Source organism: Rhinolophus sinicus, linkage group LG17, assembly GCF_036562045.2.
Source record: "Rhinolophus sinicus isolate RSC01 linkage group LG17, ASM3656204v1, whole genome shotgun sequence".
Taxonomy (NCBI): Eukaryota; Metazoa; Chordata; class Mammalia; order Chiroptera; family Rhinolophidae; genus Rhinolophus; species Rhinolophus sinicus.
The window spans coordinates 15,045,321-15,059,310 of record NC_133766.1 but is presented as its reverse complement, the minus strand read 5'-3'; the positions used below and the strand labels follow the sequence as shown (position 1 = coordinate 15,059,310).

General features: G+C 37.5%; 1 protein-coding gene across 5 annotated transcripts in view; it reads left to right on the top strand.

Annotated features, from left to right (window-relative positions):
- Positions 1-7,234, top strand: part of KCNK2 (potassium two pore domain channel subfamily K member 2) — a 164,511-nt gene extending 157,277 nt beyond the window's left edge. For 4 of the 5 annotated variants that reach the window (XM_019738111.2, XM_019738112.2, XM_074322151.1 and 1 more), the window contains exon 7: positions 5,030-7,234. In XM_019738111.2, the coding sequence (XP_019593670.1) occupies positions 5,030-5,347 (318 nt within the window). In that variant the 3' untranslated portion in view covers positions 5,348-7,234. The remainder of the gene's footprint in view (positions 1-5,029) is intronic. The other variant, XM_019738110.2, reaches the window with a different exon arrangement.
- Positions 7,235-13,990: the final 6,756 nt, after the last annotated feature.

Below are 13,990 nucleotides of genomic sequence, written 5' to 3'. Positions count from 1 at the left end.
AAAGTGGATAAGAATCCCAGCCTCTGCCAAGATTGAGTGCAATTAAAAATAAGATATTGATGTACCCAGACAAGTCTGAGCTTTCCTTGCATTTAGCCTTTTCCTAATTTGCAGGAATCACTAATTTGTAGAAGCACTTGGCTCTACAGAAAACTTTGTGAATGTCATTCGTGCAACCTGAGAGATCCTGGTGACTTTGGGAAACTTGCTTCTCTAGAAAATTCAAGTCTACGGAACGTTTTTATTCTTTGTCCAAGTTATCGTGACCACTTAAACTTCAAATTGCAATTATTAAAATATTTAAAGAATTTTCTATGCAGGTGCATAGAAATCAGATTTTGTTGTTGTTGTTGTTGTGAAAACACAGAGATTACCTAAGTGTCCACAAAGAGGAACTATTGGGGCCACTGCAAAGCCAGAGTCTGAAAACAATGATTGGATGGAAATTTCAGTGTTCTCAAAATCTAAAAATATTGACATGGTTGCTTATCAATGGTAGGTAGCATCATCCTGTGAAATGCTAGGCAGCTGACATAAACCGTAAAACAGAATAATGTGTACTAACAGGGAAAAATGACTAAAATTGGTTATGGGGGGAAAAGCCATTAGCAAAACAATATTTTTAATATAAGACCATTTTTGCAAAAATATTAACGATAATCAAAATGGAGGAGGGAGAAAGTAAAGTTAGTATACAGAGAAGAAAAACAATTGGCAGCCTGTGTGCTACACTGTTGCTAATTGTTATTGAGGTGTGAGATTACAGAGAACATGCGTTTTTTCAGTAATATGTTTATTCATTAAACGGGTATTTTATTAGAAGTCTGCTGCATACCAGGTATATTCCAGGTGCTGAGGATACACATAGAACTTACATTCTAGTTAGAGGAGATAGAAAATTAGCAAGTAAATATGTTGACACTTGAATTTTGAATAAGGAAAATCTATTACTCCTGGTGTTAAGACATTTTTAAGATAAAAAATAGGAGACCATTACCAAAGGAAAAGGGAGGCAGATCCTTTGAAGGTTAGTAGTCTTTCTGCTGATGGAAGTAAAAAACTGGTAACCAAAATAAAACAAATGGAATAGACCTAATTTTAAGTCCATCGTTTCTAAGAGTGCCCCAAAACTTGAGCCATGATTTCATGGCTAACACAGATGAATGTCCTCTAGGCAAGTGATTATTTTTGGTTAACTACTTGTATATGGGAGGAAACTGAATATAGTAGCTGATTTTTATACTTGTCACAGACACTTATTTACACAAAAATGTAGGTTCTTTCCTGTTTCCTTTATTATATTAACCTTACTACTAGGAGAAACTACTCATAGAGTATATAAGTATGTGTTCTTTTTACATTTAGAAACTTCTAAATTCTTAACTAGAACAGGTTAATTCCTTTTTTATACAGTCATGGAAGTTTTATAAAAGTTCAGCTGGAGTTTTTTATTTTTCATTAATAATTACTGTTTTATTATAAACTGCAAATTTCACATTATTCAGGATTATCTGCTTGTAGTGTAAATTAGGAGAATTTAATAACATGTTCAAAAATAACTATTTTGTTTAAGACTGTATTAATCAGGTTTTCTTTTTGTACTTGAGCATAATCTTTAAGAGTGCTGCAATTTTAGGTCATTAAGATTCAATTGAAACTGGTAGTGAAACAATTGAGTCTCGTAACTTTTTATATTAGAAGTACTGTTTCAAAACTTTATAGGGTTCATATATTAATTCAAAGCAATTCAACAAGTTTCTACTCAGGGCCTTCTCTGTACCAAATACTAGATGTTGTAGATACACCAATGAATATAGTATAGATTCTGAACTCAGAAAGTCAATCTAAACAGAAAGACAGCGAGGTAAACAGAAAAATAATACAAATTATTGGGAGTGGGGACCATGTTATTTATCAGTGTGTATGGAGTGATTCAGGGTTTCCCACCACAGAGAGTCCCCCAAAAGCAAAATTAAACATTCAGTAATCTTTTCTATATCCAAGTATAGTGGGGCAGGGTCCTTTGCAGGAGCAGTGAGAACCTTCAGGCTACATTGCTGTAAATTTAGCACCTCTTTCCTGTAAGTTTCCTCTAAGTTGCCTCAGTGATTAAGGAATGCTTGATCTTGCCAATTATGTGTGCCACAGAGTTCTCCTTTTTCCAGCTTGGCTTTTTTCAGAACCAGATAGCAAGCAATTATTTCTTGTTAGGACAATACAAGTGGGGTAAAAAGCCCTTCTTAAATAGTAGATCACTAAGTATGTGTGTATACGTGATTATGAATGGATGAGGAAGAGTTGATCTGCCATGTGCAACCTTCCAAGCATATTCGAACAATTTTCATTTTGTTTTCTGTGGACACACACACACACACACACACACACACACACCTATGACTATCCATGTATCTGTACACATCATATTGGAATATATGTATGTACATATATATATACATATATATGTCAGATCTTCAATATAAATATTTAGAAGCTGACTTAGTTTGACCGGGCTGCTGTAACAAAATACTACAGCCTAGGTAGCTTATAAACAGCAAAGATTTAGTTCACACAATTCTGAAGGTCAGAATTCCAGGACCATAGATAACACGAGCACCATCCTTCCTGGTTGATATCCAAAGCCTTCTTCTTCTGTCATCACATGGTGGAAGGGGCTCGGGAACTCTCTTATAAAGCGCTAATTCCATTCATGAGGGTTTTACCCTCACAAATCAATCATGTCCCAGAGGCCACACCTCATCCTAATCCTCTTTGGGGTTAGGATTTCAACATATGAATTTGGCGGTGGAGTGTGGGGTGGGGGACTTTCAGACCAGAGCAAAACTGATCAGTTCTATTTCCCATATCAACGTTTAAAACAGAAAACAATAGAGGTTCAAAAGCAACCCCCACCATAAAAAAAAAGCACAAAACAAACAAACAAATAAACAAAACCCCCAGAGCTGTAGTTATTTGCTTGCCATTAAGAGCCCATGTCACATAGAAATTGAGGTCACTGGGGTTCCCCAAGCTGAAAGCAGAAGTGCTAGCAATAGAGGGACATGGGAGAATTGTACCATAGGAGGTAATTCTAGGAGATGGTCTAGATTATTAAATTCTAGTTGGTTAAGGAAAGGATCATAAAGTTTCCCAGGGGATTAGTCATTGTTCTAGTTAGGTCACAAGAGCGCAGGCATAATTTTATTGATTGATTGATTGATTGATTGATTGATTGGATTGAAGATTTAATATCTTCTTTTTAGTTTTTTTAGTTTTCAATTATACTTGATATTCAGTATTATTTTATATTAATTTCAGGTGTACAGAAGTACAGTGGTTAGACATTGATATAATTTATGAAGTGATCACCCCAATAAATTGATTATCTACCTGGCACCATACATAGTTAATCCAATATTATTGCTGTATACCCTATGCTGTACTTTACATCCCCATGACTATTTTGTAACTACCAATTTGTACTTCCTAATTCCTTCCCCTTTTCCACCCAGCCCCCCAGCCCCCTTCCCATCTGGCAACCATCAGTTTGTTCTCTGTATCTAGGAGTCTGTTTCTGTTTTGTTTGTTCATTTACTTTGTTCCTTATTCCACATATAAGTGAGATCATATGGTATTTCTCTTCCTCCAACTTATTTCACTTACCATAATACCCTTTAAGTCCATTCATGTTATTGTAGATGGTAAGATTTCATTCTTTTTTATGGCCACATGACAATCCATTGTAGATATGGACCACATTTTCTTGTCCAATTATCTGTTTTTTTCTTTTATTAGTTTCATGTGTACAAAACACTTAATAGTTAGACATTTATCATACCCCTCACAAAGTGATAACCCCCTCCCCCAATCTACTACCCCTCTGGCATCACACACAGCCGTTACATTTCCAGTCTCTATTCCATATGCTGTACTCCACTTCTTGTGAATATATACATATATATATATATATATATATATATATATATATATATATATATTTATATAATAGTTGACATTCATTATTATTGAGCTTCACTGTGCAGCACAGTGATCAGGCCTCTACAGCATCCCTGAAGTGGTCTCCCTAATAAGACAGTGTCCATCGGATACCCTACAAAATCTTTCCAACATAATTTTAAAGAGGTCAGAGAAAACATGCGCGTGCTAAGGCCTTGGCCAGATTGTTTCCTTTAACCTTCAGAAGAGAAGTACACAATGATCACTTCATAGGCTCTAACAGGTGGTGAAGTACTTGCGCCCTGCCACCCTGTTAGGTGTGTGCCGTGAAGGTGCTTGTTCTACAGCGGAGGAAACGGCAGCTCAGGTTGAGTGACTCCACTCATCCCACAGGCATTTGCTGAGAAACGATTCCAGGGACTTACTCGTTCTCCAAAATGGGCCTCAGCGTGGACTTGCCAGTTCTCATTTGCGTTCCCTGAAGGCAAAAACAAGATATTGTATTGCTTAGTTAGTAAGTAGATGTTTTCTAAATGAGCAATATCAGGTTGGGTATAAAGTTCTTGCGCACACTGTTTCTGGTCTCTCAACCTGAGTTTACATGCTATGCAAACAGCTTTGGTGCTATCAGAAGAAGCCAGGTCCCCTAGGTTCACCTTCCAGGCTTTTTCTCTGTTTTGCTGCTTCTACTTCCTTTTCTATATCCAAATACTTATTGAAATTGCAAGTGAAAAAAAAACCTCACAAACTTTTAAAAAGTTAGAGATTTTCTTTTTTAAACAGCATCAGAGGTTTCAACGACAGGATTCATGTACAAAAAACAAGCACATCTAATACCTTCAATATAATTTGATTTATAGCGTTTACATTCATGCATTCCTGTTTAGAGCCATATCTATGTAAAAGGGAATTTTGCTCTGTCTTATGGCATCAATTCTCAGACCACCAGTATTTCAAAAGGCTATGCTCCTCTTTTCAACCCCTCTGCCCAAGTACAACGATCAGAAAATTATCACACAAAATGTTAACTGTCATGTTGCTGTCTCTTTGTCTTTTTGCTGCGTGCATGCTCCAGGTGGGAGAATTCAGAGCCCATGCTGCTGAGTGGACAGCCAACGTCACGGCCGAGTTCAAGGAAACCAGGAGGCGGCTGAGTGTGGAGATTTACGACAAGTTTCAGCGCGCCACCTCCATTAAGCGGAAGCTCTCCGCAGAACTGGCTGGGAACCACAACCAGGAACTGACTCCTTGTAGGAGGACCCTGTCCGTGAACCACCTAGCGAGCGAGAGGGATGTCTTGCCTCCCTTACTGAAAACTGAAAGTATCTATTTGAATGGATTGACGCCACACTGTGCCGGCGAGGAAATTGCTGTTATAGAGAACATTAAATAGCCCTCTCTTTGCAGAGCCTTAGGCATAGCCATAGGTGAGGACTTCTGTATGCTCTTTAGGACTGTTGCTGGTAGCATTTTTTAAATTGTGCATGAGCTCTAAAGGGGGGACAAATAGATACACCCATCATGGCCATCTACCATCAAGAGAATTTGGAATTCTGAGCCAGCACTATCTTTTTGATGATGCTTGTTGAACAGTCCACTTTCTTTGTTGAGTGGAGCAACACAAGCAAGGTCTGATGCCTTTTTGTGCCCAGACTGTTTTTCTCCCTTTTTTTCCTAATGTGCCATACGGCTTCGGAATGAATTCGAATTGTTTCTGGTAATAATGTTGCTTCAAGGGATCAGTCCTTAACTTTTCAGGGTCTACCTAACTGAGCCTAGATATGGACCACTTATGGATGACAACATTTCTTTTTGTAAATGGCAAGAAATTCATATGCAGCCTTTTACCTAAGAAATTTCCTGTCAGTGCCTTATCTCATGAAGAAACAGAACCTCTCTAGCTAATATGTGGTTTGTCCTTCCCCGCCCCACCCATAGGCTCACCTGCAGTCCTCTACCCCACGACTCCCATTTGAATACCATACCTTTCTGGAAACAGTGTGTAAAATGACTGACGTGATGATGCCCGAAGAAGGACCAGATGCCAAATTAGACGGACATTGAAGCAACACTCAGACGCCCTAGCGTTAAAGGCACTGCAGAGAAATGAGGTGCAGAGATGGCCCCTCTGAGTATTTATTTGACTCAGGTACCAATGGTACATATATCCAGTGTAATAATTACCAGGCCGGTAAAATTGGCTGCTGTCAGTCCATTTTCTTCTCCTGGCAGTATTTAGAATTTATCCTTTATGAATGACTACAAATTTTTCAAAGGTGGAAGAAAAAAATTTATATATATATATATCCTGAGAAGAAAACTGTTCGATGGATATTATTGGAGGTGATTTAAGACAACTGGTGTGAATTACATTCTGATGAAAAGAAGATAGCAAAACAATGTGTTATGAGCACTTGCTAATAAACACTATACTGCCAGCACTGATTTGCTTTTTGGTGTATGAAAAGCTTAAATGATTTTCTTTCCTTGGGTGACTTTTGCCAGGTGAGGGGAGGTAATCCAGCAGGCAGGGCTGGCACAGGCCTAGCCTTCTAGAGGATGTACCTCTAGAGTTGTGACTGAGTGTGAGAGTAGAAGTTGAAACTGGCACCACTGTGACTTTGCACATGGAAAAATGCAGATTGCAGGCATAATTCATCTCTGACATTAGAGAAAAAGCTGTTATAGCACAATTTAAATGTTGAGAGTTTTTTTGTTTTTTAATTAGAAAAAGCTATAATCCTTTTTAGTTTAATTTTATGGCCTGTAACTCTTTGGATGTTTCCAAAATTCAGAAGAAATTCAGTAAAGGCACCTAATAGATTGCTACTCTTTCTTTTATTTTCATACTTAGATCTGCTGTACATTGTATATATAATTTTTTAAAATGCAGAAAGAAAATGATTTCCCTAAATATACTTGCAAAACATTTCTTTTACTGTTGGGGTGGTGGTGGTGGTGGGGGTATGTGAATAGATGCCATTCCAGTTGTTAGGGTCTTAAAAGTAAACCCAGGATCTTAAAAAAAAAAAAAAAAAATCTTAATAGATGCTTATTTTCCAAAATCTAAATTTAAGCTAAAAATGTAAATATCCAGTTAACTTGTTAAAGGTACTTTTATAAACTTAAAAAATTCTCACTGAAATTTTAGAAAGTCAGGCTCTTTTAGAAAGAAAGCTACACCCACTTCCTCAATACCTGTTCTGAAAGTTCATATGGTGGATTGCACCATGTATAAACTGTGAATTGTATTGACAAATAAAGTTTGTAATTAAAGTCAGCATTTTCTGAGTCTCCTGCTTGCTACTGACTATTTAGATCTGATTCTGACTAAGTAGACCCTCAGGATGTCACTTTTCACTCTGAGTGTTTTGTGGCTCCTTTGTTCACGATATTCAAGAAATAGTTTTGATGCAGGATACCTATTCTTATTAAATACAAGAATGTTCTCTCCTGTTAAGTGTGCAGAATGTTCTCCTTTGGTGGCTGTTCATCAAACGTAAATAACCTAAAATTTCATTTTTGAAATATATTTTAAATAGAATATAAGTTCAAGATTGTTTCTATTACATTGTGATGTATCCGTATCTTATTTTATCATTGTTAGACCTTGTCTCCACACTGAAGTAATCTCAATGCCGAACACAGGCACGTGTGTTTTGTAAGAAGAAAACAAACAAACAAACAAACAGCCTGTTAGTGTTGAAGCCTAAAGAAGGTAGTTACAAACTAATCTTCTAGACCTCACACCCCAAATATTTGGACTAGATAACTTGTTGGTATCTTACATAAATTTATTGATTCTTTCCCAAGTATCTTGATGCTCAATAAATATCTTAAAACTGTTCCCCAATATTATCCGTAGGATTGGGGAAAATCTACAAAAGCATGCATATTATGTCAATTTTGTTTTCTCCTGTTTTATTTTGTTTATTTCTTGTAGAGAACATTGATCATGATTTTTGACATAGTCTAGAGTTTTCTAAGTGAATTTATTTTTTCACTGGACCAGTTTAAGAGTAAGTAGTTTTGCCCGAAAGGATATTTGGAAAACATTAAGTACTAGAACCAGCAAAGATCAGGAATTATCTGATCTGAAATCTTAGACATGGATTCTAGACAAGGCTCTTTAACCACCTTACAGCTATTAAACATAAAAGTGATTATTTTGGAGTTCTTTCAGTTTCTTACATAAATCTATATACTTTGCTATGTAGTTCATATCACATGCCCTATTTTTCAATAATATTACATCCTTGCAATACAAGAAAAAGTGAAACTTCTAAAGCCAAGAAGGAATTGAATAATTTGTATCTCGGCCTTCAAAAGAAATAACAGAGCAATGTATAAAGCTTTCTTTCTCAAATTCTAAGGAACAGGTGACATACAAGAAAGACCAATTCCCACCTCACTTTATTATATAAAATCTATAGAATTCTTTTATTTTAAGGCTAGATGTTCAGAGTCAGGGAAATTTTAGGTGGAATACCAAAAAAACAAAAACAAAAACAAAAACAACCCAAAAAACAAATTTAGACATGCTTAAGACTTGAGATAGCTATTTATGCCTAAGAACTGGAGGCATAGATCAACTGTTATTTTTGTTTTCCTTTTTTAAAAGATGTTTACTGTTCTGGTAAAATCATAACTTATTTGTGGTTTGCATTCCTTTATTAAAGTGTGAGTATACATTTGCTTTTGTGTAAAGTAAAAGATGTCTCTATTTGAATACTCATAACTCCATTAAAATTAATACATGATTTTGGACCTAAGCTTGAGTTTACTTAAATGTCCTTTTATAGTGAAACTTACTGGCCTTGCACTTGTTCATGTGTTGGTTCCAAGATGATATGGAGTCACATGGTCACTTTTGAGAGGAACTTTTGGGAGCAACTTATTGCGGTCATATTAATAAGGGGAAAGCTCCTAAGCTCCACATGCTTCCTTCTTCCCACGCCTTCTCAAATGTTTATACACCTTTTGTTTCATACATGACACTTCCCCACCCAGATCTCAATGACCCGTTCCTAAAAGAGAGGGATTAGTTCCAATAACCAGGAGTTTTGTTTCTGCTCTTTTAACTAAACACTGTTTGTTCACTAAGCCCTAGTTTTTACTATTTCTATTGTTCATAAAACAATTTATCATTTTCCTAGTATTAGCATTATAAAATATGTTCACTGTGTTATGCTTGTCTCAGTTTACAACCGTTTTGTTTTGCTTTGTTTTCTTAGTTTTTATCTGTCATTCTTTTCTAAAGTATTTCTGTACATTCACCAAAATCTCAATGCCCTCATCTTTACGCTGTTTCTTTTGTACTCTTAGACTTGGATTCCCTCTAAGCTCCATATCCATCTAGCTAACTCCCATTAGATATCTTCACTTCACAAAGGAACCTCAACATATCCAAGACCCTCATAATATTTCCCCAGCCCTGGCCCTTCTTTGGTGTCACCTATTTCAATGAATGACACCGCTATCAATTGGGTTGAACAAGTCATTCTTTATTCTTCTGTCCTTCAACTCCATACCCACCTATCACCAAGCCCTATTGACTTTCATCCTGAATATGTCTTGAATTTGTACACAGTCATTACCTTAATCCAAGCTACTACCATATCTCCCTTTCTACTAACTGTTTTTATATTCCTTTTGTATTATTTTCTGTGGTCTTTTAACATAACAAATCTGATTGTGTTACCCTCCAGTTTATATCCACTTTATATCTTTCTTTTTTTTTTAGGAGTAAGACCACAATCCTTCAAATTACCTTCATTTGGTTTAACTCATGCCATCCTTTCCTGACTCATCTCGTATCACTCTCTAATGCTCTGTATTCCAGTCCCACTGGATTTCTCTCTTTTATCTTGCTGATGTTGTACCCTTTGCCTGGAATACTTACTCTCCTTTTGCTCCTCACCCTTTTTTTACTAACGGACTCCTACTCATCCTTCAAAACCCAGCTCAAGTATCACTTTCTCTGATAAGCCTTCCCTGATATCAATTCAGTTACCTTTGTAATGTACTCTATAAAACCCTTTCCCTTTCCCTTAGGTTATGATTAGATATCACCATTCTTATTTGGTTATTATTTGTCTTTCCCACTAAAACACAATTCATTTGTTTTAGCCTACTATGTTATTTCCAAACACTAGCAAAGTATATATAGTAGATGCTCCAAAAATACACGACGAACAAATTAATGAAGTTAAAGTTGGAATTTAACTGTTGTAACCATCTGAAGGATCCTTATGTATAAGTATCTCAAATGTTCTCAGTTGCACAAACATTTATCTGTCCTCTTCGACTGGCTTAGTAGTAAATGGGATACATACAGCAATCGTTTCTTCTATTAGCTGACAAGCTGGTAATAGTTACTTACTGTGTATAAAAAAGTCAAAGCTAATTCTTTATCTAGACAGACTTACAATTTATTTGTCATTATTATAGACTATTACTCCTTATAAGCAAGAGTTCCATTATTTTGATTTCCAAATTTTGGCTCACAATAGATACTAGTAAAGATTTTCAATTATAATCTGTCTTGAAAATTGGTTTAGAAATTAATTGCAAAACATATTTGCTAATACTAGTGAATGGATGCCTTTTATGAGTAGAAAGCTAAATGCACATTTATTATCCTTGCCAAACAAAATTCAGCTTTTTCATGCTTAAATTTATAAGCAGTCTGGGAAGAAATCCATTATTAGGCACATTTTGAACTGTATCCAACCAAGAATGTTAGTCACTTACATGGTATAATTTTGAAATTAACTCATAGAATAAACATTGGTTTTCATTCAGTTATTTCCTGACTTTGCAGATGCACCCCTTTTTATACTATCTAATTAGTAGAGAATGATATGTAGACAATTTTTATCATAGTACCTACTTTGTTTTAAAAACATTTTAGATTTTTAAATATTATTGCATTAGACTGTTAGTATGTTCTGGATTTTTACTAAGAATTTTAAATGAGCATCAGAAAGTGGCAATGTCTGGTCCAGATTCAAATTTTATCATGCCCAAGTATTTCAGAGTCGAAAAGACAATAGCGTCAAGATACTGTCAAGACATCCAACTAACCCATCCTGTTTCTCAGTCAGGTGCAGCAATTCAAGAGTTTACACATGCACTGAGAAAGTTTAATATTGCCAAGGTCTAAACATATACCAGGAGCTCAGCCAAGTGTATGAATCTCTTCCATGATTACATTGTGCAAAATATTACCCTGATCATGGCTTACCAAGTCGACATTTTTCAAGAGCCATTTTTCTAGTGTCAATCACGAGAAATACTAAGCCAAATAAATGTCTGCTCTCTAGGAGATGGCAGGCATGGGTAAGACATTGCTATGTAGCATGGATGGAGGGAATCGTCTCAATGCCTCAGAGCCCTAAACAAAAGGCTCTTGCCTTTTTATGGACCTGAAAGGCTGAGGTAGAAGGAAAGGGAGAGGAACCATCAGTGCAAAGGCTGAGGTAGAAAGAAACGGAGGGGAGCCATCAGTGCTGAGGGTGGAAAAAAGTGCCTCACCTGACGCCCCAAAAAGGAGGCTTCCAAATGGAGGCACCCTGTGCCTGAGTCCTTGCCTGCATCTGCCTCCAGAAAATTGCCTTGACTGTGGGAAGGACAGCTTCCCCCAAGACACCAACTCCCCCCATGAAATTGCCTATGGTTGATCACACATAGGATTTTGGCCTGGAGTCATTTCAAACTGTAAAATAGGGAGTAATGTGAATAGATCTGTGCTTTCGGAATGATAACTCTGAAAAAAGTGTGGAATAGCTGCTGAGGGAAAGAGATGAGATGTGTGGCAGGGAGTCAGAGGAAGGCTGAGGGGGGTCCCCGAGAGAATCCCGAGAGAGGGATTCAGGTCTAAACAATATCAGGGCACTGAGGGGATGCCGGTGCTTTTAGCTTGAATTAGGCACCTGGGCTACGGTGAGGGGGGTGGGGGTGGGGGGAAGGGAGAAGGTTTGGGAGGGAGACTAATGTTTTGAATTTAAGGCACCGGTGAGGTCACCAAAGTGAAAACCTTCAATGGGTGGTTAAATACTCAAGTGAGCTTACGGATTGCACGTAGAGAAATGAACATGAGAATCATTGGCATTAGAAGTCTGCACATTTAATATGAAATGAAATCTCCACAGTCAATATGTTAATATTCTAAACGTGAACTCAGTTTTCAATGATATAGTAGGTGAGGTGTGTTTCATTGCAAGTCAAAAAATGCTCTCACATGAATGAAATAAGAAGGTTTTAGAACATTTTCAACCTAAACGTTGATCAAGCCTTACTTTGAGTCTCGTACTGTGGTAAGTACTATGCACATTTTCTTTGTGGTAAACACTTTTCATCAGCAGAGCGTATAAGTGTTTGTCCTTTTTTTAGCCCTGCGTGCGCTACTTCATTTGGATCTATTAATTTTATCATATGTTCCCCAATCAGCTTCTCTTCTTGGAAAGGAGAAATATTACTAAGTCATTTGTTAAAACAGAAACAACACAAATGAAAACGCACATAATTCTGGTGGGCTCTGTGGTGCCTGAGCTGGATCCCCAGTGGACTGAGCCAGTGACTCCATCCCCAGGGGCTCTGAGTGTTGGGTGCTAACGGTTCACAGCTGCCCACTTTTCTGGAGAGCGACCTACTACAAGTCAGAAGCCACCTCCCTGGGAGGTCACCCAGCTCCAGCCCCACCCAAATGTGGGCAACCCACAGCCTATAATTGACTTGGGGATAACGAAAGGCAGACATCTTTCCTTAAGGTGGCATTAACTCTGTGCTACAGCTTAAACTCCAGAGCTCTCTGTGGGATCAGGCTGAGGCCAGACTCCAGCTGAGATCACATCTTTGCTTAGTCCCTCATCCACTCTCTTGTGTTACCCTCACTCCCTTTCTCCCGAGTGCCCAGCTCCAAATATCACATGCACCCGAATCCCTGACTCACGCTCTATTTTGAAAACAACTGTAGAAGTTATACAATGGAATAGAAGGTCAGGTCCAAGGTGGGGAGACACAAAACATTTTTAGAAAATATACCGAGGTGATGACTGAGCCACTTACATGGTTCTTAGTTTCTAGGCAATCAAAGTGAAAAGTGAAACATTTATCAGTTCAGACCCAAAATGTGTTCAAACCAAGGGAATGAAATGAATGAAGGGGAGCTAGGTAAGTTGCCTGCAGTTCCTTCTGAATGGACTTGACTCCATTCAAATGCTAAACAGTTCCCATGATTAGATTAAGTAGAATTCAAGCCATTTTTGACACTGTGGTCTGAAATTCTTACATTGTCAATCCGTGGGTAACCATTATAATCAAGAGAAGTGGTCAGTTAGGAAGCAGTTCATCTGCTATGCTTGCCACAAGCCTGAATTAGCAAGGTCTGCATTTCGGAGGCCAGCGGCCTAAGAATAAGCTTTTCTCAAAACCCTTTTACTGAAAGCCATGTAAATCCTGTTTGAGCTTTCCCCCCGCAAAGTTCACTAAAGAAGTCTGCTGCAGTGGTGCAGTCTCCCTTGAAAAGATCTTATTCTCATCTGAATCCAAGTAGCAATTTCCTACAGTAAGATGTGGCTTTTTGAGTTTCCGTGGAGGAATTCAAAATACATTTCCTATTAATTTGTGACTGCCCTCCTCATGGCAAGGCTGAATTATAAAGGCTTAACATTTGCAGTTTGAAAATTTCTTACATCAGCTATGGAACATGAGCAACATTACAATGGTGCACTCTTAATTTTCATGAATTATTTTGGCAATGGCTCTCAGCAGAAAAATATCTATTTAATCAGAGCTGGATAATTTTCTGCCAACTAAGTGTAGCAAATCCTTCTGCACACTGCAGGCAATGCACCAAAGATTTGGAATGCTTTTGACTTCAGTGCTCTACTTAGCCTAGTGAACCTGGGCTTTTCCAAATTTCTCTAAATTGATTGCTCTGAAATTGTTACTCAACTAGGTGGATCTGACCTCTTGTTAATGTGACTATGAAGAATCAAAGCTCTATATCTGTCTTTCCAAAAAATATTTAGTG